We start from the raw sequence: 26,711 nt of genomic DNA, 5'->3' as shown, positions 1-26,711 counted from the left end.
ACTTTATCAGCTCTTTCAAGGATCTTACAGAATCAGTATTAACCCAAAGACTACTTGAAAAAATATTTTCCTGAGAACTTATCTCTAAAACAGACATGCTGTGTTTTTCCTACCTGGTAAAAACCATCAAATCCAAGCTTTAGAGTTTTCACTTACTACTATGGAATTCTGCTTATCCAAGATTAATTCAGACCCTGATACTGGCTACCATGAGTGAAGCAAGCAATCAGAGTAAGTCTGACACAGAACTTAAAGATATAGAGTGGAGAGTTAACACAAAAAAGTATTTCACAAGGATTAGGCCCACGATGTTTAAAAAAGCGAAGTTAAATGCAACAAACCCTCGTAAACTTAGAGCACATTTCTTCTGCTTCTTTAATGGAGTTTGCTTTCAACATATATTTTGCACATTTGGAGTTGATAAATCTGTCTGCTGTGTCCAAAGCCTGAGCCTCATCCATCCACCTCGCAGCTTCTTTAATATTTCCAGCATGCTTAGAGAGACAGAAATTCAAGTTAGATTCAGTAATTATAGAACATGTGTTTTACCTACTCTCATTAATATAATTAATTTAGCGTTCTTTTTGGTTGGTTTTTTGTTTGGTTTTTTTTTTTTTGTTTTTTGTGTTTGTTTGTTTGTTTTTTTTTTTTTTAAATAATAGACAGGTCTCTTCAGGAAAGCCAGAGATTAAGAAAAAAAAAAAACCACAAAAACCCAAAAAATACTTTCCCTCCTTACGGAATTACAGGTTTTTTGGCACTAGACTTTTTCTGAGAATGCTTAAAGGACACTTTGAATAATCCTCTTCTGAAACAATACCATAGCAGATATGAGAATTGTTTTAAGAAGCTTAAAAAACCCCAGGAGTTAAGAACAAGATGAAGACATTTAAAATATCAACTAAACTTGTTAGCATGAATTTTATTATGAAAAAATGTAATTGTTAACTGAGAATTAACATATTGCTGTCTGTATGTCCCCTACTGGCTTTATCTTCATAGGGGCTTATTCATGTGTGATAAAAAAAACTAGCCAAACAACCTCATCTAGCAACTCAATAAAATTCACTAAGCAATCTCCCATGGAGTTTCCATGTGTCCTACTTAATACAAACTTAACACTTCAATATTCACATGACAAACATTACAGCAAAGTATAAGCATATATAAAGGTCTTCCATCACAACAAATTAATAACCTCTGGCCACTAAGAGTTAGCCAAACTTACCTTATAGATTTTTGCCTTCACAAGGAAGAGTTCTATCAAAGTTGGAGTACTTTCTATAGCAGCATTTATATATTCTAAAGCCAGGGATGGCTGTCCAATTTTATCATAATGTTGAGCCAAATAATACTGGACCCAGAGTAAAGTGGTTGGAGGTTCTTCTTTACCATCATCTGGAGAGAGAAAAATGAAGGGATGCTTTTTGTGTGTGTTGAGTTTATTAAGACACCATGCTAGAAGCTAGCATGATAGACATTGCCACTGAAGTCAATTCTGCCTCTGTGTCAGGCCTTCGCACCAGGCCTGTGAGTGCTCCCAAACACTCGGGCCCAGTTAAGTCCATTAACTTCTAACTCTTCGTTTTGACAAGACCTGAACACACACTGTTCCCTTCACATACTGGTGTTTCAAGGAAAAATGAGTTAGTGGCTCAGAAAGGCATTACATTTTGTTCCAAGTAGTCCCTTAATCAGGGAAGCCAGATGCACAAGATGGCAGTGCATGATGTCAAGTTCTTATTTAAAACATTTTTCGATTAAAAGCATAACAAGGAGTCCTGCTAAACAAGAAGTGTTGCACAGTTACAATGTAAAAGATTACAGCACACTCAGCATTTACAGGTTTTCCACCCATAGACTTAAATATTTTTAAACAGAACAGGCTGTCTGTTCCACACCACAGCTTTAAAGCCTTTGACAAATTTATCATCACTGTTCGCCTGGGCATATCCAAGAAACACTTCTTATACACAAATCAGATTGAAAGTTAGAGCTCTGCTTGAAATCCAAAATACTATTGAAGTCTTAAGTGTTAAACTCACTACTCAATTTTGACTATGGGGCATAGCGTTTCATCTCAATGTCTTCAGTCCCCACTGATTCCCACCCTCTGAACGCTAACATAATGCTTACACCAGCTACTTCCATGACAGTTTTAGCACTTACCATTTGGGTTAAATAACCTGCAGCTTCTTAGAGAGGTTTCATAACCTATCACAAGCTCTTCTATGATTGCCACCTACACATGCAAGACAAAACACAAAAAAATCTGTGGGCAAGATGGTATTTTAGTTCAGCCTGAATTACCTGGTGTTATCCAAACTAGTAATTTTTGGTAAGAGAATTCTATAATATCCTGAATTACAGTATGTGTAAGAATGCATTCAATCTCTCCTCTGTTTTTCAACAAAGAAAGACCAAGCAAGCCACCCTCAGTTAATACTTATGCAGCTTTTAATGAGTAAACCTTAGTTTTCTGTATTTACCAACTTGACATGAGATTATGTAAGCTTATACTTGATTTTTTTTCTAGATATAGTAGGCTGTAACACGTAAGATGTTTTGGGGAAGAAGCCTACCTTCTCCTTGTCTTTATATAATGATCTCAAAGTATTGAAGACTGGTGGACAACCTTTGCTGAAATTCATCCTTAGAAACTTGTCCAGACATTCCTTAAACTTGTCACCTTGAGAGGAAAAAGACCTGTTGATTTTGTTTTACCACACATTACTTATCAATTGCAGCCTGTTTATCCTGTTAAAACATGAGTATCTAAGAAATATAATTGTTGATTCCTACCTGGCTCAGCAAAAATGCACTTACCGGACAAAAAGTTTAACGGTAATCTTCTTGGAACTAGTCCCCTTGGGTATTTAGTCCAGGCCTCTTCATAGATCTTTAGCCTCTCCATCATATTAGCTGGAACAGAATTTTACAGCTTACTTTTACTTTCCTTTTTGTCAAGAAGGGAAAGGGGGAGGGAAGCAATTTATATCTGGTTAAAAAAAGAGTATTTAGCAACTAACAGCTATACATATCTTAGAAGAACATTAATTTCCATTTTATTATTTTTAAATCTATCACACTAAATGATTTCAAGTACTCAGTATCTGTAAATTCCTCTTCCAGCAGTGGAAGAGCAACTGGTTATCTTTCATCTTAAAAAGAGTTCCTGCCTTATCACCATGCTAAAATTTTCAACAACGAAACACATTCAAAGAAGAATTATGCCTGTTTTTCCAAAACCTGTACCACAATCTAAGATTAAGAAAGCAGAGGCAGTGAAAGAAAAATTCTAAATGAAAACTGTCTTCTATGAAATAATGATTTTTCATCCACACATAAAGATTGCTGCATTTTGTTGTTGTTTTGGTTCAGTAAAACCAGGTAAACAACAATAAAAGAAATACTTCTAGCCTTTCTTAAAGTGAACAGACATTGTATGACAGTAAGTAAAGACTATGACTAAAAGGCAACTTAAATGGGGACATTTTTAAACAATAATTCTATTTAAGCAAAAGCAACTTTTGATATATCAATAAATTCTAAATGTGCAGACATATCAAATCATTACCTGGCTTAAGTGCCTTTTCTAGGCCTTTGTAGTAGGCCCAGTTTTCAGGATTTCTTTCTTGCAGTCCTCTGTAGACTTCAACTGCTTCTTCAAGTTTGCCAAGCTGAAGCAGGAGTTCTCCTGCGTGAAATACAAGAAGTTTTAAATTAAGGTAACAAGACACTGAAGCAGTGTAATATTAATCGCTCTACAGTAAAAGATTAGGTAATCCTTAACTCCATACAGATTCTGAATTTTTAGAAAAAGCGATCACAGTGGCTTTTACTGCAACAACAGCTGCAGTTATGGTAAGATTCTACAACTCAGCCAGTACTCCTGAAACTTACTTGAAAATTTAACATTAAAAGCAAGATGCATGTGGGGTTTTTTTTTTCCCCTCACTTACTGATGCAACTGGTTACTTTCAGCAGTTTTTACTACAGAAGGCAATTAAAAGCAGTACACAGTATTTCATCTATATAGCATCTTGAAAACCCCATTGAAATTGCAGGGCTGTAAATAAAAGAGTGGTTCTTCAATCTGGCATTTCATAAAACTAACTTAAGTGTTTTAAATCAAGCCATTTGGTCTGATTAACGAATTCTCAGGGTTCTGCAAGCAATGTTCTTTGTTCACATTCTTCCTGTGAATGATACTTCATGGTAAGATACAACTGTTAAAGTGAAGTCTAGATCTAACAACTGTAGAGAGCATCTTTTCTGATGCTGAAGTGGCAAAAAAAAAAGTCCATTTCCCATTTCACAATGGGAGCCTGTATTTTAAAGCTTTGCTACTGGCAAACGTTACGTAGGTACTAGAAGTATTACTGGAGGTAATACTATGTCATTCTAGATTAAGGTAAGATTTTCTCATCCAGTTTCAAGAGGAAAATGTGAGTCAGCATTACCTCTGTCCTTCCCTGTGTCACACAACTGACAAGTAATTTTGTCAAGAGATGCTGCTTCCCCCACAGACAGGATAACTTGAAGACTACACGCAGTATCTAATGCCAGGGAAAACATCAACTCAGTAAGAGGCCTGTGTTGGGTTCCTCAGCTACAGGGTGTATTTGTCATACACTGCAAGAGTGACCAAGTGTAATTAAAAACCTTCTACTTCACCAAAGATGATTCTGTCCTTTCAGTGGTCTCCCTGTCAGAACCACTATCAAAGCTGTAACAAAATGTGTCTGGGTACACTACTCAAAGAGAATTTCAGGTCATCAGCTCAGAACAACCTGTCTGAAATGCCCATCAGCTCAAAAGTTTTAAAACAGTTTGTCTGTACTCTACTGATGTCTCATCAGCCACATAAGTACATAAATAAATCTAAAAACAAAATCAGAGATGAAATTCCAAGAGATATGAAAAGCTGACAGTACAGGCATTCCACATACTTAAGTCTACCTTCAAAAAGTCATTACCTTTAGTTTCTTCGACAGCCAGTTTATCACAGATCTGCTTTTCATAGGTACAAAGATGCTCCAATGCTTCTTTGTATAGTCCCGCCTCCCGGAGGACTTGATTTTGATACAGCAGCAGCTCGCTGTACTCATAGTCCACTTTATCAGGTGATGTCTACACAGGAAAGCAAGACACATGACAAAGTTCAGCCTTCTAGAGTGCTTTTGGGATTTAATTAATTTCACTAAAGAAACCGCACAGTTTTCACATCACAAAAAGAAAAACTGTTTTCTCTGCGGCTCATGCAGCAATCCACAGAGGAATTCCACGTTTTCCTCTTACCTGCTGTGTCTTCCTAAATTCCTCTAAAATTTTTGCTGCCATTTCATAGTCTTCCAGCAGATGGTAAGCAATGGCATAACCAATCCATGATGCTCGCTGTGCAGGTCGGAGCTGAAGCAACTGGTATCTTGTTTCCTGAAAAAAAGTAGCTACTGACTTTTCTGACTTTATTCTGGTGCTCTGTAGAATCCATTATGTAATGTTCTGCCTCCAGTATTGTAATATTTAAGGAACATTACAAAGAAGTCATTTTCCATAGGCAAATGTTTTTGGTTTTGTTTGTTTGTTTTTAACCAAAAGAAAGAATAAATTTTAAGACACTTGACCAAGTAACATCCCCTCCAAATAACATGTCATGTCCAGCTGAATACTGATGAGTCAGGGTAACTCTGCTAATGTATGACAGGTGCGCTTTTCCTGTCATACCGCTTGTGAACACAAGGCAGTTAAGGACACTTTGGTTTGAGCTCTAGAAGCATCTCTATACACTGGTGTTTCAAATTCACCTTGCAAGTACATACACATTACATCATTACAAGTGCTGTTAGGAAAAGTAGGTCATGCAAGTGCATCCCTGTTCTTTGGCACAAAGATAATTACAGCTGGAAGATGCAACAGATTTGTTTGGTATCCTGCTGTTTTAATCTGAGGGAAACATTACTGGCTTTGTTACAGACTTCTGAAAGGCATCTTCTAGTAATTTAAAATAAAGGAAAAAAAGTCACTAACTACTGAAAGAGCCCAAAAAGTTAGAAGTAGGGGTTAACAAAGAACTAAAACCAGTGACAGCAGTTTGACTAGCATGAAGTCAAACTCAAAATACAAAGAAGTAGGAGACGGTGGAAGTTAAAGCAAAAATAAACCCAAAACACAGCCTTATTCCTGGTATTGAGAGTAAACTCACATTCTTCAGAAACCAGCATATGATCAGTCATGAATTGCTGGCTTCAAAGCACATTAACATTTAATCCTCAACACATTCTGTAACCACGTGTTCATTGTATGTTTAGCAATTACACATCTGCATTCACATTTATCCAGAGGCCAAGAGGACATACATTTGCAGATGAATTTTGGCACCTATGCTAAGTTTCGGCTATCTTGTCTCAGCAAGAGAAGAGTCACATTTCTAAATGACTAACATAGAAAGAACAGTGATTAAGAAATGTCCTAACTCAGGAATAAGGTGCTGGAGGACCCACGTCAGCTGACAGTTCCACAGGATTCTGAGAAGGAAGCTTGTTCTCACCATACTAACATGACCCTAACTTGAAAAGGAAATAATCTGTGAAGAGATCACCTAGTGTGTTTTAAGAAACACATTTGAAAGGTGTAAGAAAAACCTGAAAAGATGAAAAATAGACATATTATCCAAGGTGTCTCACATAAAAAAATCTCAATCATTTCTTTCTTCCCAGCAAAAAGGAATACCTTATTGCACCAGTACATGTCCACTGCCACACACACAAGTTTCCAGCCACAGAAAAAATTCTTTGATTGAGGGGTTACCCCCACCCTAATTATTGTTTGAATTATAAATACTTCAGGTGACCACTGTTATCTTACCCTTAGATGGCACAATAGGAAACAGTCCTTCTGTAGTCACTGTTCTGTCTAATCCTAAAGTGAGCCATACATAGATCACAGGCAGCAACTACAATTTAGCTTAAACCACATAAGTACCTCTGCAATGTGCATACTGAACAGAAGCTGTTACTTCTTAAGAAATAAAGGTATTGGCAAACGAGAGTCTCACACTTCAAGATGACAGAGAAGAAATCTAACTACATTAGAAACATCACACAGAGAAGACAACAGAGAGTTTGTACTCCTTACAGAAGCTGTGACGCTACCACTTCGCAATGGCTGGTTGGCATGAAACATTTCTCACGTGAGAAACACAGATAAATCACACAAGACAGCAAGTAACTGGGTGCTGCAGTCACAGGCAGAAAGAGGGTTCCATGTAAGTTACCAGCTTTACAGCAAAAGTTCAGCTTTACTAAAAAAATTAACAGGAAAAACCCCAAGATTGTAATTTGGTATTAAATCAAGACAGATGAACATTCAGGAGTTCTGATTCATGGTCTTGTAGCTCACAGGAAACATAAGGACTCAAAGCAGCTGTCTGTCACCAATGTCCAGGCTGGCTAGGAAGCAAAATATGCTTCATGCAGCATACTGCTTGCTTTGTATTGCTTACCCACTGGTGGCCACTGGCTTAAAGGAAGAGGGATATATGGTAAAAAGTTATTAAAAAATAGAAACATTGTTCCTGAATAAGTAATCTTCTGGTGACCTTGTCTTTTACCTGCAGAAATTCTTCCAAGAATAAAAAGACCAGAAATTGTCTATAGCTGGATTATATAGCATTAAGAAAAACCCCACCTGAACAGTTCTACACTGAGCTGAAGAAGTATCATTTAATATGCCACTAAATCTGTCTGCTTTATGGAAAGCACTCTGTAGCATGCCTGCTTTTACTTTCATAGAGTACTGACTAGCACAGTTTGAACAGTCTGGATCCAACTCAGTGTCTTTTTAAAATTTCATTAAAACACATACCACCTTTGCTGCAGAGCTCTGAAATCCAGCAATAAACGCAGCATGTATACTTACCCTGTAACCTTCAAGATCCCTCATTTGAATCTGCAGCAGAGAAAGATCTCTCAAGATTTGAAGATTGTCTTTGTCCCATTTCAGTGCATTTCTGTAGCATTTGATAGCTTCGTCATACTTCTTGTCTGACCTCTGAAGGAGGCCGTAGACATGCCAACCTGGAAGAGTCTGTTAAGGATTCTACTGTATTTGAGCAGGGAGATCTAATGTGACAGCAACAGAACGGTTAGTAAAAAGCTCTTTGGCTGTTTCAGAAAGGACAGTGCTGTTATCACAGTCACTGCAATTCTTTCCTCAGCTGTTTGCAGGTTATACCTATAGGGTGCATACAATACGCTGTGAACTGTGCTTTTCACAGACTGGGGGAGGAAATTGAGTAACAGGATCTCCAAAAAGACCACCAGGCTTACTCCAGCACATTTGAGTAAGATCTTGTATTAGACAACTGAACAGCTTGCACCTCCTGCATACCAAGTATATGACAAGCCCTTATCAATGTAATGGCAGCCACTAATGTTTTTAAAGCAAACCACATGTTTAAATGCCTAGTTCAGCCCACCACAAGTTTAGATTTGCAGCTTAATGATAAAAAATAAACAATGCAAGCCAAAATAATATTTGAGTTAAACAACTGCAGCAACAGATGCAACACATCCGCCCTCTGGACAGCTTAGGCAAAATATTCTTATGTACTGGGTGGGGGGGAAAAAAAGACTAAATTCTGAACTTCCAGTTTGAAGGCTAATGGTACTGGCTGTCGTGGCAATTCTATAAATCAAGTGGCTGCAGAAATAACCTTTTTCCATTTATAAGCATAAGCCTTATTTCAAAAAGGATACAGACATGACTTTTCAAGTCATTCCTTAGGCCTCTACGCACAAGTTCATAAGCTTCCTCTTTCTTCCCTAGACAGTTTAATGTCAGTCCTTTCATTGCCAAGGTTTCTGAAAGAAAAACACAAAAAGAAAAAAAGTTATTAATTTCCATAGGTTTTTAAGCTTATTGAAAATTTAGACTCAGTTAACAGCATCAGGATTTTGTATTCTTTTTTTTTTTCACTTGGAAACCAATCCTGGCAGGCTCCTCACTTAACTGTATCATACATCGTGTTAAAATTTTATGAACTACTTCCGCCAGAAGGTGAAGCAGCATATTAATTTAAAGGCACTAAAAACTCTGCTCTGCCAACATTTTGAAGAGAGTTTTGTTGTTTGTTTGTGTTTTTTTTTTACTGTAAAGGAGCATTATAACTATTTAAGTATTTATTCAAAACACTGAGACTTCCATACATCCACCCATGCCAAACTAGTTGGCAAAGAAAACAAAACATTTCTGGACAGTGGAATGAAACTCTCAACTCAGTACTAAGAACCAACTGAAAATACAGCAAGACACACAGACACCTTTTACAGCAAGACCTCAGAAAAAGCAGCAGATCAGAGAGCTGACAGACATCCAGTGCTGAGTAACATTCAATCTCTTCCTTTAGTCTTTCAAGTCTACATGAATGAATATCAATTTCCCCTGAGAAGTGACGTAAACAATGTACATGTGCATTAAGAAACTTGCACCATGCTATAATGAATATTAGACTTGCAGCCTGAAGATGAAGAACTGCAAGCTTTGACTGCTAACTACCAGTAATACCAGTCTTTAAAATGACAAACCTTACCAACACTAAGTGCTCAACATGGTGCAGGTTTCTGGGAATTCTTACTGGTTTATGGGCAAAAGGTATAAATAAAACTTAAATTATTACTCTACCCTAAAGTATGGGGCAGGGGGGGGACAAGGCACACACGACGGGGGGAAGGGGAAACGAACACATGCCATCAGAGAACTTACCTCCATGTTCGGCAAATTTTGGGTTAGAAAGGATCTGCTTACAGAACTTCAGCCCATTTCTATACTGCTTATGTTCATAACACCTCTGTTGAGAAAAGCAGAGTACATTTATTAAAAAAATCTAAAGTATTTCTGCACCCCAAAATTAAGAATCAGTACAGGGTTAGGCTTTTACAAAATGTACTCATATTTCATTAAACCCTGTTTAATGAACTTCCTGTGATTTAAAAAGTCTTTCCATCAACAGAAAAGACACTGTATATGAGTAAGAACATTAATTTAAATGTGTAACTGAAGACACATTATCACTCAGCAATTTCTCAGATAAGATACCACAGGAAGCACATGTGCCTACAGAGAATTGACTTTCCTTTAACATAAAGGCAAACCTTATGTCCTAACGTATCTTGGTAAGCAGTCAACTCACTCTGCCTCAATTATTTTTCACCGAAATACCACCAGACAACCTCCAACACCCATGCTGTCAGGAAAGGCAATTATATCACTGGAACTCGGTTTAAACTATCTCTGAAAGCAACCTCTCATGATCAATCTGAATACCACCTATAGCTCACATAGACACAACCTTTCAAAAGCAGTATACTCTAACATTATCCTGCCACACTGGAAATTAAAACAGCTCTCTACATTTTTATTAAATCCAACTTTATCAATTCTCTTGTGTCCAGTTTTCTCTTCCAAAGCACAGATGGAAACACTGGTATACCACTGAGCGGATGTATTATTTTCTAGGTACTAAAGTCACACAGCTAAAATACTAACGCTGAAGACCAAGAGGCATCACAAACCTTGCTCCCCCTAACCTGTCAGCACCCTTATGGAAAGGGAATCATGGGAAAGGAAAGAGTAGGAGAAGCAAGATGGACTCATCTTCAGAGTCCATCAACAGAATGCATCAAGAGAAGAATTACAGAATGGTTTGGATTGAAGGGACTATCAAAGATCTCTGCCACAGGCAGAGGCATCTTTTACTACATCAGGTTGCTCACAGCCCTACCCAATCTCGACTTTGTACACTTCCAAAAGACAACTCCCTCTATCGTTAAGGACAGGAAAAGTCAGCAGGACAACCACCCAGCAAAGGAAGATTAAGGGTTAGGCAAGAGGAAATCTGTATAGGCGTCTGTTTGTTGGTTGGGGTTTTTTTGCTATTAGACTTGGCTGGTTATTATTTACACCTTTTAGTCATCATCTGCTTTCAAGTAGCTGGCTGAGTCACTTTAATCAGCCACCGGTCAGAGCTGACAGAGGGCTTACAGGTGACAACACAACAGGAGCAAGCCTTTTTTTTTTTTTTTTAATTTGAAATCATCAGTCACAAGAGTCACCGCCCAGGCCTCCTCCCTGAAAGCAGGGCTGCCATTTGCTCCCACCTAGGTAGGTGTGAAAGCAGCAAAACCTGTCACAAAAGCAGTGCAGCCACAGGAACTTCAGAACACATCTCCAGTATAATGAAGGCACTGTCACAAGCAGATGGGGTAACTTTGGGGCTTCCCAATTTGCCTTTGAGTACAGCTGCTCAGATACTGACCATGAACATGAAATCTTATCTCCAAACAGTCCTGTTTTACATACTCTAATAACCAGTCTTCCACCTTGAAGTTTAAGGGAAGTCAGCCAAGATGGTACGCACGCTGGAGACAAGAGATATCTACACATAGGTTTTTCTGAGTCACACAGAGCTTACAATGCAAGGTAGTTTGCAACAGAGCAAACTCACTGAGACTTCCCCCTTTAGGCTGCAGCCAGGAAAACTTTACAAATTTATATTCACTTATGTCTACAGAAAAGTTCCCATCAATACGGAGAACACTGGGTAGGGCCAATAAATTATCAGGAACTGATGGTGTACTTGCATCACCTGAAGTACCAAGCGAAGAACTAGCCATAGCTGCATATATCATCCCCAGCAAAGCATCACAGGTCTCCACTTCCCAGTGTTCTGAGATCAAGGCAAACTTGAGTGATTTCCTCTACACAATTTCTCCACTGGTTCAGGTTAATACTTTGAGCCTGTTTCATTCTGTTAACTGCAACGTTTTAAATTCTGTCATTCTGTGTACTTCCTCATTCTATATATATATGTATTTGATCTACACCTTGTATGTTTTCAGCAGTGGAAGGAAGTGAACAAATGAAATCCAGGTCACGTTTTGCCCTGCTTCAGAAAAGGAGGATAGTTATTTCATCAAAGTGGGTCCAACAGCATCACTGAGATTCCACTGCTTTAAGGCACATGTATCTCCTCCTCTGAAGAGGATATGGACTAACAAGCTTAAATAAAGGTGTGAATGAGAGAGAAGGAAGTCTGGAGTACAGCGTATGTCACCATGTCTGGTACAAACCTTGGTGAATCGGTGGCTTCAAGGAACAGAAACATGAAAGTAAAATCTTTTAAGAAAAAGGAGGCAGTAAACATTGAAAAGGATAAAGGAAGTTAAGGATGAGTTAATACACAGCCTTGAAGAGAAAATCCTTAAGGGAGTAAGTTGTTTCTCAGAAAGAGGAAAAATACCCCACAGTAACAAAATAAATACATAAATAACAGAAGCAGAAATGGTCACATCTCAAGTGTTCTTGGGACATGAAGACATAGGCTTGCTGGAGGCAGAAATGGTCTGAATAATTTGTTTCCTCCCAGATGAATAGCCTGCAGTAGTCATTCCCAGGCCTCCAACACTTACTCTGGGACAGCTGTTCTGCACTAATAATATATTTCTCTGTTTCAGAGACAGCTAGAAGAGCATAGTTCCCTCCTCTAACACTTCCAAAACCAGCAGTCAGAGCCTGCTTCTGATGCTTGACAGACAAGTGCTCCAGCTACGGCTTGTGACATCATGCAATGAGAAAACATAAAAGCTAAACTTCTAAAAAGTGAGGTTAAGACAAATGCTTTACAAGAAAACAATCTGATTATCAGCACTGAATCTCTAACACAACTTCGCTGCCCTTCAAAGCTTTTCCTTTAATAAGTTACCAGATGTTTGAAGGCATCTACCAAGCTTTTCTATACATGCTGTGACCAGAATTACAGTCTACTCCAAACACACCAAGATTCTTCTTAAGACCCTTTAATTCATTTTCTATTTTTATAGCAAGGAAACAGCACCTGATTTAATACAATTCTACAAAGAATTAATAAGATGAGGCAGACTGAGTATGACTCCTCAAAGTCATGCAAGACCACAGCAGGTAGGAGAGAATTTGCATTTCCACTGCTCCCCCACCACCTACTTATTCACTGGATTTGAATGCATGGCGATTACTAGACAAGAGACTGACAGTGAAATTGTAACAAGCCCGTATTCTCTAGAATCTCAAATCTGAGGTGGAAGGAGGGTTCCTGTTCTAGTGTTGGTACCCCTGGCCTGCCCTGGGGCGCTTGTGCAGAATCACTCTTAGGCCAGAAGGTATCTTAGGCACATGCCCAGCATGCCAAGTGTGAATGAATCCTCTGTGTGCCTCCCTTGAAGGCTGCCATGAAGAAAGGCAAACAAACCTTGCTGTTTGAAGCTCACCTTCATCTAGGCAGCTAACTGCTGGATGGAGCTTGCGTCCCCCTCACTCCACTCTTCCAGCCTTGAATCTTCCCTCTCTAATGCATCTACTTTCTAAACCTTGTCAGCAAACCTACTGCCAGCAAGACTTACTTGGATCCTTAAGCAACTGCTCTAGTTACTCAAGGCTATCCCAAAGGCTGTGCTACAGATTACAGCTGCACTCCTAAGGGCTGCTGACAATAGCACTGAGATTACTTTTATCCAACCTTAATTCAGCATTGTTTTCTTTACATACATTTTCACAACTGCGTTTTAGAAATGCTACAGCTGCAAGTTTGAAACGTTCCAAGGTAGGCTCTCAAATTGTTTGCTACTTGTAAGAGGGCAGCACATTTTACCTCTAACATACTCATCCCTCCCAAAATAGACATTTTAATGGTCAAGTGCAAGGGCAATAGTCGAGTGCAGCATTTCACCATGCAGAAGTGTACCTCAGCATCAAACACACTGCGCACGCAGACCAAATCCTGCCATGACACATGAAGTATGTTGTGCATATTCATCTCCAGAAGCGCAGATCCTCTTTATCCAAAAGCAGCCTTCGTGTTCTGCAAGCATTCAGTATCTAAAGTAGATAATTTAATAGCTGTCCCAACTTAAATTTGCTACTTGTAAGACGTTTTATCATCACCGCACCGCAAAGTGTCCTGTGTGTTCAGTAACACGAACAGCAGCTCTAACAGCACAACCCCAGGGTTGCTGCAGGTCTCACTAGAAGCTTCACAGCGCAATGAATGTACACTGCCACCAAGCAGGACTCAACCTAAGCAAAGAATCACCTAGACCACAACACAGAAAGCAGAAGACTTCCTTTCTAGCAGGGGCGTTTGAGAAGATGTCGATGTCCAATCTAGCTAATTCAAGAGTGCCTTAAAACCACTTTGCAGTGGTAAAAAACCCAAACAAAAAACAAGCCTCACGGGAGTCCATGCAAGTTAGATTCTGCACCTGATTAAAAAGGTGAGAAGCAGACCCAAGTGTGTCTCATGAGTGAGCTGAAGTCATAGGAGAACAATACAGAGAAGCTGCCTTCTGTCTTCTTAAGTGGAAACATGCAAAACCAGCGGTTTTTCCTCAAAAGTACCAAAGCAAAGAAGGTACTGGTTACTCCCTAAGCTCACAAGTGGGAGCACTGAGGTGCTACTGACTGCTTTCTTCTTTTCTTACTTGGAGGAGCACAGCTGGTTACACAGAGGAGTGGGGTGAGCCTATAAAAGGATATAGCAGACCCAAGTGTGTGGAATGGGACCACATTCTCAATCCTGATGGTCTCTGAACTGGAACAGTAATAAAACAATAGTGTAAAAAGAGAGAATTTTGGAAAGGAAAAAAAGTATTAAACACTTTCAGCTGTTTTCTCTTAAAAGATGACGTATTTTCCTGGGTCACAATTTTAGCTTCAACTTAAAGCCATTTTTTTAAAAAACTCCAATATCTGCAAATTAATTGAATTAAAACAAATACACAATTGAGTACTTTAAAAAACAACCCAAACCAACACCTAAACCCCCACAGGAAATCACTTCTCACTGACAGTGACTCCATTAAAGCAAGCTTCCTAATTTAGTCAACGCTAGGTTGGACTAGCCAAAGAATATAATTTTCTTCACTAAATGAGTGCCAAAATTCGTTTCAGCCCCAAGATACAGTGGAGATGCAAGCTTAACTTCTCATCACTGGGCCACTGTGCCTAGCCTCTTCCTTAGCAGGTGACATGGCCTATGTTATCATCAAAGGCAATACACTGCAGACTATTCCCCATTGTATACAAGGACTACCAGATGAGGCAACACATGGACACAGGTCAACTTTTTACTTGCATCTGAAGGCCCCCAGGAGAAAGTACAATGGAGAATGGGCTGCATCACCAGAACAATTCATGGATTCAACACACTGCTGTACTATCTCCTGAGGGTTTGTGAGGCTTGAGCAGAAACAAGGTGGTCAAATCCTGTCAGCTACAGCAACATGTTCCTTAGCGGACTCCCTGGTTTCTCCCAGTGGCAGCCAGGAACAAGTGCACTTGTGGCACTGCTCAACAACGATGGACACTACCATGCCCTGAGACCTTTGGCAGCAGAACATGTCAGCATACTTGGCCTTAGCATTAACTAAGGTGTGTGCTTACAATGCATGATATGCACGCCTGCCCCTGAGATGCTATCTGTTTCTTCCAGCACAGTTCAGATGCAGCAATGTAAAAGGCAGCAAGTCCCAGCGCCGCGCAGCTCAAGGCTGTTTTCCAGCACAGTTACTCTCTCTACAGCTCGGCTACATCAGATCAAGTCACTGCACTGCACTAATTCAAGCTAAACGTAGTAAAGAAGATTCTGAAAGGTACAAGCATGGAGCAACTACTCACCATGAATTAGTGGGTCTTTGGAGCACTAACCATATCAAACAGCTTAACAGCTCTGGGCAAAAGCTTCTACCACACTGAATACAAAATGTATAAACCCAAGGACTGAAAAAAGATGAACCTTACAGACACATTCATGCTGAAATCAAAACTCTGGGGCACAATTTTTTGCTGTCAAATCAAAACCAACCAAACCAATTGCTCTGCACTGTTAATGAACAGAACTGTTTTGTATATGAAACAACTTTAGCAATTGTTTAATTTAAGGGACTAAGACATGGTCCCTTCCCTTTTTGGAGATCAATACCTTCAGAACTAGCACCGCTTGATAAAGTATAACCAGAGGAATAGAACAGGTTCAAACTGAAATTAGTTAGGAAGAAAAGAAAAAGGTGCACCTTTCCATTTAATACCAAGGCAGGCAATAAATCCGTATGTGCTTGTGAACTGGCCTCATTCCTGCATTCGACAAAAACGCAGTCAGAAAGAACTGCGCACCAATAGTTACAGCTTTTCTAGAGGCGAAACTAGAAACCCTCAGTCACTGAAGCAAGACTTGCTGAAAAAAATCCATTATTCAACACCAGTTCTGTTGGCAATTACTTTAATCTCTCCTTCTTGGGGACAACTGTCATGAGTTTGGCCATGACAACTAAATTCAGCTGACTTCCATCCATTACTCTGGAACCCCTATGTTCAGGCTTCAGCTCTGGATATAGCATTAAACTGACCACACCTCATAAAAGAACCAGTATGCACAGGTTGCATTTGGGTTTTAGTGATCATCTGAAACAGCTAAATAAATCAAATTCCAAGATACGGCAAGAAAAAGGGTAAAGCAGCCCACACAATGGGTTGTTATGGACTCACATGGACATTAAATCAGCTGGATCTCACAATATAGACCAAGACATGCGATGGGGCTACTGACTGTTATGTCCAGAGGACTCTTCACCCTTAGCTGTGATGAGAGATGTTGTCTTGCAGAACCATTGCGAAATAGTTAAGTGTGGTTAGTGAGATAAGAAAAGTTGTTCTTCAACATTACAAGGTTTGCTAGCTTGATTGTGTGGTATCGGAGAAGCCACAGAAATCTGTGTAACAAACCTCACTACTCTCAGCATTAAGGGTGGAAATGAATAATTCTTCATGTTCTCTAACCCTCCATCAGCAAAATCAGAAGAGACGTAACTCCTTTATCATCGCTCGTCTCGTGTGGACACAGTACTGCTGCGGACAAGACATTTAAACTTGAGATGCCCAGAAAAAGCAATCAGCACAAACTCATTAGGAAAACCTTTGAAAAAAAGGAATGAATAAACACAACTCAACCAAATTCTAACCAAAATAAAAGGTAGTATCATATAAGAGGACAAAGCTCACTGTCCCAAATAAGACTGGTTTCATCATTTCAAAAACCACTTTGTGTTCAGCTAAGACTATCTGTAGCTGTAACAACACAAATCTATCCACGATCTTACAACTGTGCAGAAATTAGGATGTGTTGCTATTAATATGCCTTGTATTTTTATAACTGAAGCAGGTAAGGATCAAGATTATGCTGCTCCTTGGAAATTTACAGCAGGGAATCCTGTTTCTAAAATTTCAGACAGCCCCAATGACAACAAACGCCCTAATTTGGTGAGCAGGCTTTAGTAACAGCAGCATTGCTCAAGTGATTCCTTAATGGCATCCTAGAGTCTCAAACAGTAATTAATTTCTTTAGCAAGTTTGAGAAATATTTCAGAAAAACAAGAACAGTGACTCTGCTGAAAGCAGCAGGTCTGGTCTGGTCTTTACTTCTATTCCAATGTTTCAACGAAGACATCATTTTTATTACTACTTTTGGCAGGGCCAAGTGGGCATTCCTTCTGGCAAAGGAAATATGAGTGATTGCTATCTCAACAGCCAAGATACTGGGACAGCCTTGTTAGCAATTCCACGTTTCAAATGAGATAGTATGTGGTGAAACTCCTGTGGCGAGCAGACCTGGTTGCTGTACAGTCATGCAAATGCAACAAGTGCACACAAAATGTGCTAATTTATTTGGTCACTGATAACAGTCAAATTCTGGAAATCAATTTTTAATCTTGAATCAAGATTGCTTAAGCGACCTCTGCCACCTCAGCAACCTTAAAGTCAGCACCTGAACTTCTATTAGACAGAACTTTAGAGGCCCAGTGCTGGTAAGAGTACAGGTGAAGGAGCAGCACAGGTCTGGCTGGTTTGAAGTAGAGGGGCAGGGAACAGATTCCAGAATGAAGAAACAGGAAGATGGCCCAGCAGGAGGGACTTGGCATATTTACAGCAGAGGCATTGAAGAGACGCTGTTCAACAGGCTTTTTCATCATTAGGAAGTTCCTACATCCTTTAGTAGGACACTTATCAAAGCCAGCCAGCGTGGAAGATAAGACAACCAGCTCAAACAGAAATACCCTTAAGCACACCAGTGTTACCTTAGAAATGACCACCTAAAGGTGAAATTCAACCCCTCTCCCCCCCCTTCCGCCCCCCATATCAGGCGCCACGGTTATTGTAATGTCCCACTGGGAGATACGAGTCCTGGCCATGCCAAATCAAGCCTGCCTAGCACATAAGGTATCTGATATGGAGATGGTAGGTGTATGGCTCTCCAGACATCACGAACACCACGTATCATCAGAGAAACTCTGACGTGCCTGCAATGTCACATACACAAGCCCTGACAGGCATGGCACCTTGCTGCTTCAGCACGCTACTTCTACAGTAGGTACTAGAGCTATGAATCAGTAACACTACTTAAGCCAGGCCTGAACACATCTAGTTCCTCACTTGAATTGTTTGTTTGCAGCATGAAATACAGTGTTTCACTTCTTAAATACTTGGACTTTCTTTCTTCCTGCTCAAACCCTATTCAGGCTAAGCCTGCTACCCTGAGAAGTATTTACAGCATCTTAGCCTGTCAGAACACCGTGACTCCAAGAACTTTATCCTCTGCTGCTTAAAAGAACTGAAAAAACTCTTCCACATAACATATGGCACCTCTAGTAGCTCTGTATGTAATATTTCTTCAATACATTTTCAATACATTTTTCTCCATCCAAACAAAAGCTAACTGAATAGTCTTCGGGATTTGTGAGATAAAATATTAACACATTTGATGAATCATATCTGCCCGGATATGATGGCAAAATGCCAGGAAAGTTCATCAATTATACTTCATTAAGAAGAAGAAAAAATGTCACTCCCACTTCCTGTAACTACTAGTCTTGCACTTGTTGTTAAGGGGAGGGAAAAAAATAATGGAGTAAACACCTTTTTCTATTACTTCTCAGTGCATCCGGTCTCCTGGGTGCCAAAAAATTTAACTTCTCCATTCCTTCAACCTCTGTGTTGACTAATCAACCCTCTGTCTCCACCTGAATTCTTCTCAAGTAATCTCTGGACTGCCTAGAGTTTACCGGTGTCCAAAAGAATAATACTGACTCAATTGTAGATGTTCAAATAGATCGAAAACAAAACCCAAAAAACTTAAGAGATCCACTTTTCTTCTGAATTCAGCAGAACAGGAATATCCACCTGCAGGCTTCACAGCAAATAGTTATAACTATAAGATCAATATAAGCTAAAAAGTTTCTTTTTAATGGGAGTGCAAGTTTAGGCCAAACAGTGATTGATAATCCTGTGGGTGGTTATTTTTATTCAAGCTACTCATGCTGGTCCCTTCCCTCTGCACCACAGGAAGGCTAAACTGTAAAAATGCCTTTCAAATGGAAAAATGTTCTAGTAGAACCTCCACATACCTGTAAAGTGACTCGAAGAGGTTAGTCTAGTTAGTGTGTTGCAACATGCAAAGGCAAAGTGCACACGCTTCTGAACTCAGAATTTGTCAGTTGGGTGGAAATGCTGGCTTGCAAGCAAATCCATAAGCAAAATAAATTCACTGATCATGTAAGATGTTTATGACAAAATGAACAAAAACCCCCTGAAAGCTTAATTACTGCCTTTTGCTACGAAAAGCAGGGCAGCTTGGTATAGTTTTTGCAAGACTGTAGCGTCCAACATTTGTGTTACAGGCACAATTCTTAAATACGGCCAAGAAACGAGGCCTCAGGAACTTAAAGCACCCACAAAACAGGTCTGCTTTTTTTTTTCCTCCCCATGTTACGCCTCACTTACAAAAATACAAGGCCGTTACCCATGGGACTCCTGTGTTTACTACCTCTATGAAAATGAGAATGCGAATGACCTGATATTTCTGTAGACAGCCCGGGAACCAGCAATTAATTACATATTTGAAGGGTAATATATCCTTTCAATACCATTTGGGCTGGTTCCCAAAGCATCTGCTGAAAAACATCTCATCCAGGCACGCTCAACAGAACAACTGCAGGGCCTGCCCAGGGGGCCAGGAGACAGCAGGTGCCCACCTAGGGCCAGGCAATCAGCCCACCCTGTGAGCCAGCCAGGGGCTCGGAGGTTCCAGCGGGGAGCCGGCTGCCCAGGCAAGACTCAAACTCCTCATGCTGCTTGTTCAGCCACCCATGGGCCAAAAGGAAGAGGCAGCAGAGGATACAGCATAATGAAGGGTTACAGTCTCCTGAAAAGAAGGTGTAGACTGAAGAGAGGCTGCTGGAAGAGACAGGCAGAGTGAAGGCACAGGAATACGGAAGCAACATGTCTTTGGACTTGCACTGATACATGGGGCTTCCTAGAAGATGTCTAACTAATTCAAGTCAAACACGAAATCTAAACTTCACAGAGTAAGGTCATTATCCATAACAAGGCAGACAAGTGTTTCATTAGGCAAATTTTCAGTGTGATGAAAACTAACTTCAAGCCTTTCCTATTGAGCACACTTTACAAAGATGCCTGATCACTGGTCAGTCTTAGCACCTGACTACATAGAGATCACAGACTCATCCCTCCACAATACAGGTCAATATCAAAAATGCCTGAATAACTTTTAGCCTACCCAGTACCTTAAGCACTTTTATTTTTATTAAAGATTTTCAGTTTTTAAAAAAGGAGAAATTAAAATTACTTCAGCCCACAAAAATCTGCTTGGACTGGAGCACGCCCTTCTCTCTCCTGATCTGAACCAAGCTGCGAAGCTTTATCCATCTCACACGTACTGAGCCAGCATTTTCTCCAAACTGTTATTCTTCCCTCATTCCTGCCCTCCATACAAACACTCGAGACAGCCACGCACCAAGCCCAGGAAAGAAAAACACCGAAGTCAAAATCAAAATCCCAGTCGGTTTTAAACACAGAGAGGCTCCTTGATTCAGTTTACCTCATAACTATATAAGCCAACCTCAATGGAAAGGAGGATGAGTGAATGAACGACGAGGCTACTACTTCCCAGCTTGTAACACGTCAAAAATCACACTTAGTACAAGGTCGTACAGCCCCAAAGCAGGGCTGGATCTTTCAGACGAGAAATTTTACAGTTCACTTCACCCGCTTTCTAACCCAAACTGAAGCTGCCTATCTTATGGTAAGATGCCCGTACACAGGGATTTTTACTTTTATAGATTTATCCCACTTTCAAAACACATTTTTAAAAAACAAATGACAGAAGATTATATGCATATTTCCTTCCTGCCTTTAAATGGCAGACATTTATAGTGCTTTTACTCCAAGAGGAGTATTCATCTTACTTCTGATCTCTGGAGGGGTCCAAAACACTAGTCTAAGCCTCTTTGGAAGAAGACAGAGAATTTTTAGACAAAACGGACTTTTTTTGAAAGAAAACAATACAGTGCTTGACCCAGATAGGAGAATCTTCTAAATAAAACCACTGATTTAATACAAACGTTAGTTGCTCACTAAGATCATTTTGCCATTTTCAGTTCACCCCAGCTCCTTAGAAACACAAGGTCCCTGCAACACCACATCAAAGCTGAAACAAGTTCCTTCAGATGCAAGCAAACCGTGCACACTTTGGCGGTCCTCGGGATTGCACCCTACCTTCACCTTATTCTAAACAACAGGTTTTCGGCCTCAACTCCACTGCAGTTTCTTTCATCTGCATGCCGATTACCACCCAGAAAACGGGTTGTCGGGCTTTAACGAGCGCTAGCTATGAGCTACGCTTCAGAAAGACTTCAAAAACCTTCGCCCTTCTCCACTTCCTCCTTCGAAAGGCATCACCCCCGCCGACCAACAAGCCTAGCTACCAGCTACGACAACAGCCCGAGCTGTTGGAATTGAAAAAAAAGAAGGAAAAAGAAAAGAGAAAAGCAAGGGAGGGTGCTGAGTGGCAGCAGACGAGGGAGGGAGGCTGAGCAGAGCGGCAGTAGGCAGCCAGCCGATGAATGAAGCTGCCACAGGGGTCTTTTCACGGAGCCGCTGCCGAGCCGCGGGCAACGCCGGCCGGCCCCAGGGGCCTCTCGCAGAACCTCCGGAAGGTCGCGGGACGCCGGGGAACAGGGCAGCCCCTCCGGCCCGGGCGCGGCCCCGCCCGGGAGCAGGAACCGGCTGGAGGAGGCAAGCGGGGAGACGCGTCCGGCCGCGCGGGGACCGCGCCCGGGCGGGACAGGGAGCGGGTGACAGGCGCCCCTCGGCCCGGCCTGCCCGGGCAGGAAAGAGCGGGCGGCCAGAGCACGGCGAGGGCCGGGGTGGCGGCGTTAGGCCCGCGGGGCCGCGTCGGGGCTCCGCTCCCCGCCATCCCGGGGGAGGAGAGGGGACAGGGGCCGCCGCCTCTCCCCCCGCCTCCGCGGCCCGCCTCGGCCGAGCCCGGGCCTCCCGCCCCGCCACTCACCAGGATGCGCTTGAAGAGCGCGTTCTCCTTGGGCGGCAGGCTCACCGACGGCATCCTCCCTGCCGCTCCCGCTCCCGCCGCTGGCTCCGGCGCCGCCGAGGGGCTTCAGGGAGGGGGGCGGGCGAGCGGGCTGCGTCCCGTCCCCGCCGCTCGGTCGCCGCTGCCGGGAGCCTCCCCGCCGGAACCTGGCTGCTGCTGCTGCTGCCGCCGCCGCCGCCTCCCCACCCCTCCCCAGCTCTCCCGCCCTCCCTCAAACGGAGGCACTCTCGCCGGCCGCAGAGCCCGGCCCCTCCCGGCCGCCGTCTGCGCGCCGGGCTGCCCCGCGCCGCGCCGAGCCCCGGGCGGCGGCTCACGTGGTAACTGAGCAGGCCGGAGAGAGGCACCGCCAAAATGGCCACCGCGAAGGGCTTCCCCAGCCGGGTCACGGCGGCCCGTGCGCATGCGCCGCGACCCCGCGCGGTCCCCGCCCTGCCCGCGCCCCCGCTAGGTGTGCCGGGCCGGGGAGGGAAGCGGCGTCCCGGTCCGCCCCGCCCTCTGAGTCAGGGCCCGGCGCGCTGCTGCCCGCAACCCGCTGCTTGTGCTGCAGGCCGCGCGGCGGCTGGCTCGCCTTGCGGGGCGCAGCGGGGGAGCGGGCGGCGTATTACCCGCGCCCGCAGCGCCAGCCCGGCCTCGCGGGGCCGGCTCCACGGGGGGCAGGCAGCGCCGCGCCGACAGCACACGCGTTGAAGGGGGGAGCGGGGCAGCGCGACCCCTCGCGGCGCTTGGGGAAGGGGCGGGGCCCGGACGAGCTGGCAAGATGGCGCTGGCGGCCGTCAAGGGCGTGCGGCTGGTAGCGCGGACACCGGGCCTCGGTGAGCGGCGTAGTCAGAGTGGGAACCGGGGTAGCGGCGAACCCGCGTTGGCTCGGGCCGGCCGGTCGCGCTCTGTCAGCGGGCTGGCGCCGGGCGTCGCGGCCGGGGCTCCAGCAGGCTGCGGTGGGCGGTTTCCTCCGTCTCGTGGGCTGGGGGGCTGGTTGGGGCTTTGAAAGGCGAGCGAATTGGTCCCGTAATTCCGCTTTTGCGTTAAGCTGGTGCTGGTTCCAGACCGGGGGAAGGGCCCGCCGGGGCTGAGCTGCCGGCTGGCCTCGGGAAGGCCGTGCCGTGCATGGGGTGGGCTGGGAAGGCCTGGCCGGAGCGGGGAGCTTGCCGAAGGGCAGATTTAGCAGAGGATGCGGTAAGGGCATGCATGGGCTGTGCGGTCAGAGCAGAGGGGAGAGGTGCTGCGTTCAGCAGTGTGCAGTGCCCCGCGGCCCCTCTCCCTCCCCCTCAGATTTGTGCATGCCGCGGTGTGTGTACAGGCAGGTGAGCTATATCGGTGTTACGGGCTGTGTGGTAACCGGGCTTGTTTGGGATGAGTGTCAGGAATTGACTTGGTGGACCCGAGGAACGTTAACATGTTTGTGATCTTCTGCCCTTTTAGCTTTTACTCGTTCTGCGTTTGTTGCCAGAAAACGTAATTATGACCAACCAAACTGGTTTGGAGTCGGCTTGGCTTTCAGCACCAGTGCTGCCTTGTGGGCTTTTGTAAGTGTTTTCATTTGGGTTTTGTTGAATTTAACTATTCCCAAACCATGGTGATCTGAAAGCAGTAACTGCCATTTATTTAGTTGATGGGGGTGATGGATAGTCATACCAGATGCCAAGATTGAAGCACAATATGCTGATTAGTTTGTTTCCCCAAATCTGTGGTGGTCTTTATAAAAATGGACAACCGATTCAGCTTCTCTCCCTTGCAAACTTGAAACAGCCACAACAGAAGAATTAATTCTTCAAGCCTGTTGGTTTAAGGCCTTAATGTTATTTTCCCCAGTGTTGATACTACACCTTACTTGCTCTCACAAAGAAATGTGTGGGATAAGCACTGCAACCAGGATGACAGCACCTCTCAAGGTGGGGTGCCATCACTGTGAGGCTTTCCCTGTTTCTGTGTGGTTGATTGACAGTGGGAACCTCCCTCTCTCCCTCAGCCAGCCAGCAGAATATACTTGAGAAAGCTGTAGTAAAAATGCCTCTCTGGACAATTGATAATTTACAGAGTGTTTACTTTGCATTGTCCCAGTTACACATTCCAAGAATGTGAATGCTGCACAAATCTTTTTGCTGTCTGGTTCCAGCTGTGCATTTTATAGCTGTTTATTGCATACTGCTATTTTATAGCTTTTCAAGCAACATAATGAAGATGTAATGGAATATGAAAGAAGAAAACAAGAGCGAGGACATAAGTGCACGGGATGTTCATAGTAAGTGTGTACATACTGATGCCTTGGACTGAGCTGAACACAAATTCTGCAGAGCCTTGGTTTCTGTTAGCGATCGGGATTTTGGAAGGACTTATTTTCTTCCCTTCTTTTCCTTAATACTTCACATCTTGGCTCTTGCTATTCTTCTAACTCATTCCCAGTTTTAAAGTGACAAGGGGACTGGTTGGTATTTTCATATGTTCATTTGTGTGCATAATCACCCACAGCTTTCTGTCTCTGACACGCAGACTTTTGGAAAATAACACATCTTTTATAATGTCTGTAGTAGATTTAGGCCACAGAGAGAATACAAGTGCCTTAGTGGCAAGGAGATCAAGGTCATGAAACAAATTATGGAAAAAAGGCAATGATAAGCTATTTTTAGAGGTTTGTACAGGGAAGCGCTCTTCTTCTTTTTCACTCGTGTACGACACGTAAGAGTGGTATAAAGTCAGAGCCCTTAGACGTGCACTGTAGCACAAATCATGTGTGGTGGGTGTCCTCTTCTGTGTAAAAACACGTGTTTGTGTTCCTGCTGGGTAGAAATTCTCTGTGGCCTCAGAGCAACTAACGTGCCACATGAAAGAACTGCTTAAAATAGGTATAGAAAAACTTGTAGTGCTGTGGTTATCTTTCCCACAAATACTCCCTTCTGGCTAAATATACAGCAGGTTCTGAGGTGCTTCTAATCTAATTCCTTGTTGCTGAAGCTTTTTTTTTTTCCTTTTTCCTTAGGCTGGCAGCACACTTGGTAAGAAGCAGCACAATCACCAGTTGACCTACAAATAAGTGACCACAGCAGAAGTACAAAGTATCTAAATACTTCCATGTTCATACATTTCATGTGCAGAGTTAGGAAATAAATTATAACCCCTGGAAGAAACTTACAAAGACTTCTCTTGCTGTTTATACCTCATTCTACTGGTCTTGAGACTCTTACGTGGTGTTTGTTTCACAGTTTATCGATGTTACTTTTCAGAACTCTTTCAGAAGGTGTATTAGGAAATTAGACGTCAGTTCAGAGAGAGTTCCAACAAATTTTCCAGAAGTTAAGTGTATTTGTGCCCTGCCATCATTCCCATTGCCAAATTTATAAAGTAAGAAAAGAATAGGATTCACGGGAAACATCATAAAACTCATCTGCACAAATTGCCAAAATGTGTTTGCTACTTCACACATCAAAGAAGCAGCTTTCAACTTAGCCTTGACTGGGTAGGCTTTAAAAGCTTGACCTAGTGACTTTTTGAGATGGCAAGTCACAGACATCTGTTCCCAAGCTCGATCCACTCCCGGAGTGCCGTTGTCCTCAGTCCGATGTAGTCCAAACTAATGACTTATTTTTTTCCCCTCTCTAGAGCAGGAATGAAGCTTTGTCAGGGACAACAAAACTCAGAGGTGGCTGGCTCTGCGTAGTTCTTAATTATTTTTCCTTGCCAGGAAGTTTGCTTTGCTTTTGCTACGGCACTTAAATTGCATTCTGTATTTTCATAAAGCAAAGGGGACATCTTCATCTTGAGTTTGGAGGCAGCTTAACTGACCCGCAGCCCATTAGTGTGTCCCTTTTTTGGTGGCTATTGGACGCACCTTTGAGCTCTATGGTGTCACAGGGAGGAGTATCCTCCGTCCTTCAGGGATCTGTTCCTTGGAAATGCAGGAGTTGAGAGCTGATGGAATAGTACCAGGTTTTCGCTGCTTGTTAGGGTAGTAAGAGGGGGACTCTGCAGCTGTACCCTGGGCTGTGCGTGGTGTGGAGGAGAGGCTGGCTGTCCCCTGCCTGCTTTTTTGGAATCCTCACTGCCTAAGCCCTGCCCACAACCTCGGTGCTGTGCTGTAGTGTGAGCACTGCCTCCTCAGTATGGCTCAAGGTCAGTCAAGGTCAAAAGGCACAGTGACAGTGGGCAGAACATCATGAAGTAATCACCCAAGAGAGCATCAAAGCTGTGTATGGGGAAGGGATGGGTAAGGGGGCAACTGCCTGTTGAG

The 26,711-nt window shown here is 42.8% G+C and overlaps 2 protein-coding genes across 2 annotated transcripts in view; one reads left to right on the top strand and one right to left on the bottom strand.

Moving 5' to 3' along the window:
- The window catches only part of NAA15 (N-alpha-acetyltransferase 15, NatA auxiliary subunit), a 37,839-nt gene extending 15,330 nt beyond the window's left edge, over positions 1–22,509 (bottom strand). Inside the window, exons 1-12 of the mRNA XM_084263570.1 lie at positions 22,451–22,509; positions 9,766–9,850; positions 8,760–8,864; positions 7,921–8,078; positions 5,302–5,436; positions 4,980–5,133; positions 3,578–3,697; positions 2,827–2,922; positions 2,583–2,689; positions 2,170–2,242; positions 1,229–1,398; positions 342–494 (exon numbers count right to left, since the gene is read on the bottom strand). Of these exons, the coding sequence (XP_084119696.1) occupies positions 342–494; positions 1,229–1,398; positions 2,170–2,242; positions 2,583–2,689; positions 2,827–2,922; positions 3,578–3,697; positions 4,980–5,133; positions 5,302–5,436; positions 7,921–8,078; positions 8,760–8,864; positions 9,766–9,850; positions 22,451–22,504 (1,410 nt within the window). The 5' untranslated portion in view covers positions 22,505–22,509. The remainder of the gene's footprint in view (positions 1–341; positions 495–1,228; positions 1,399–2,169; positions 2,243–2,582; positions 2,690–2,826; positions 2,923–3,577; positions 3,698–4,979; positions 5,134–5,301; positions 5,437–7,920; positions 8,079–8,759; positions 8,865–9,765; positions 9,851–22,450) is intronic.
- Positions 22,510–22,961: 452 nt separating this feature from the next.
- Positions 22,962–25,609, top strand: NDUFC1 (NADH:ubiquinone oxidoreductase subunit C1). Its single transcript, XM_084262721.1, has 4 exons — positions 22,962–23,301; positions 23,909–24,012; positions 24,646–24,728; positions 25,464–25,609. Coding segments are annotated over exons 1-4 (243 nt in total). The 5' UTR covers positions 22,962–23,246; the 3' UTR covers positions 25,465–25,609.
- Positions 25,610–26,711: the final 1,102 nt, after the last annotated feature.

Source organism: Gallinula chloropus (genome assembly GCF_964237585.1).
Source record: "Gallinula chloropus genome assembly, chromosome: 4".
Lineage (NCBI taxonomy): Eukaryota > Metazoa > Chordata > Aves > Gruiformes > Rallidae > Gallinula > Gallinula chloropus.
The sequence above is the reverse complement of the archived record's forward strand: the minus strand, read 5'-3'. Positions and strand labels throughout refer to the sequence as shown.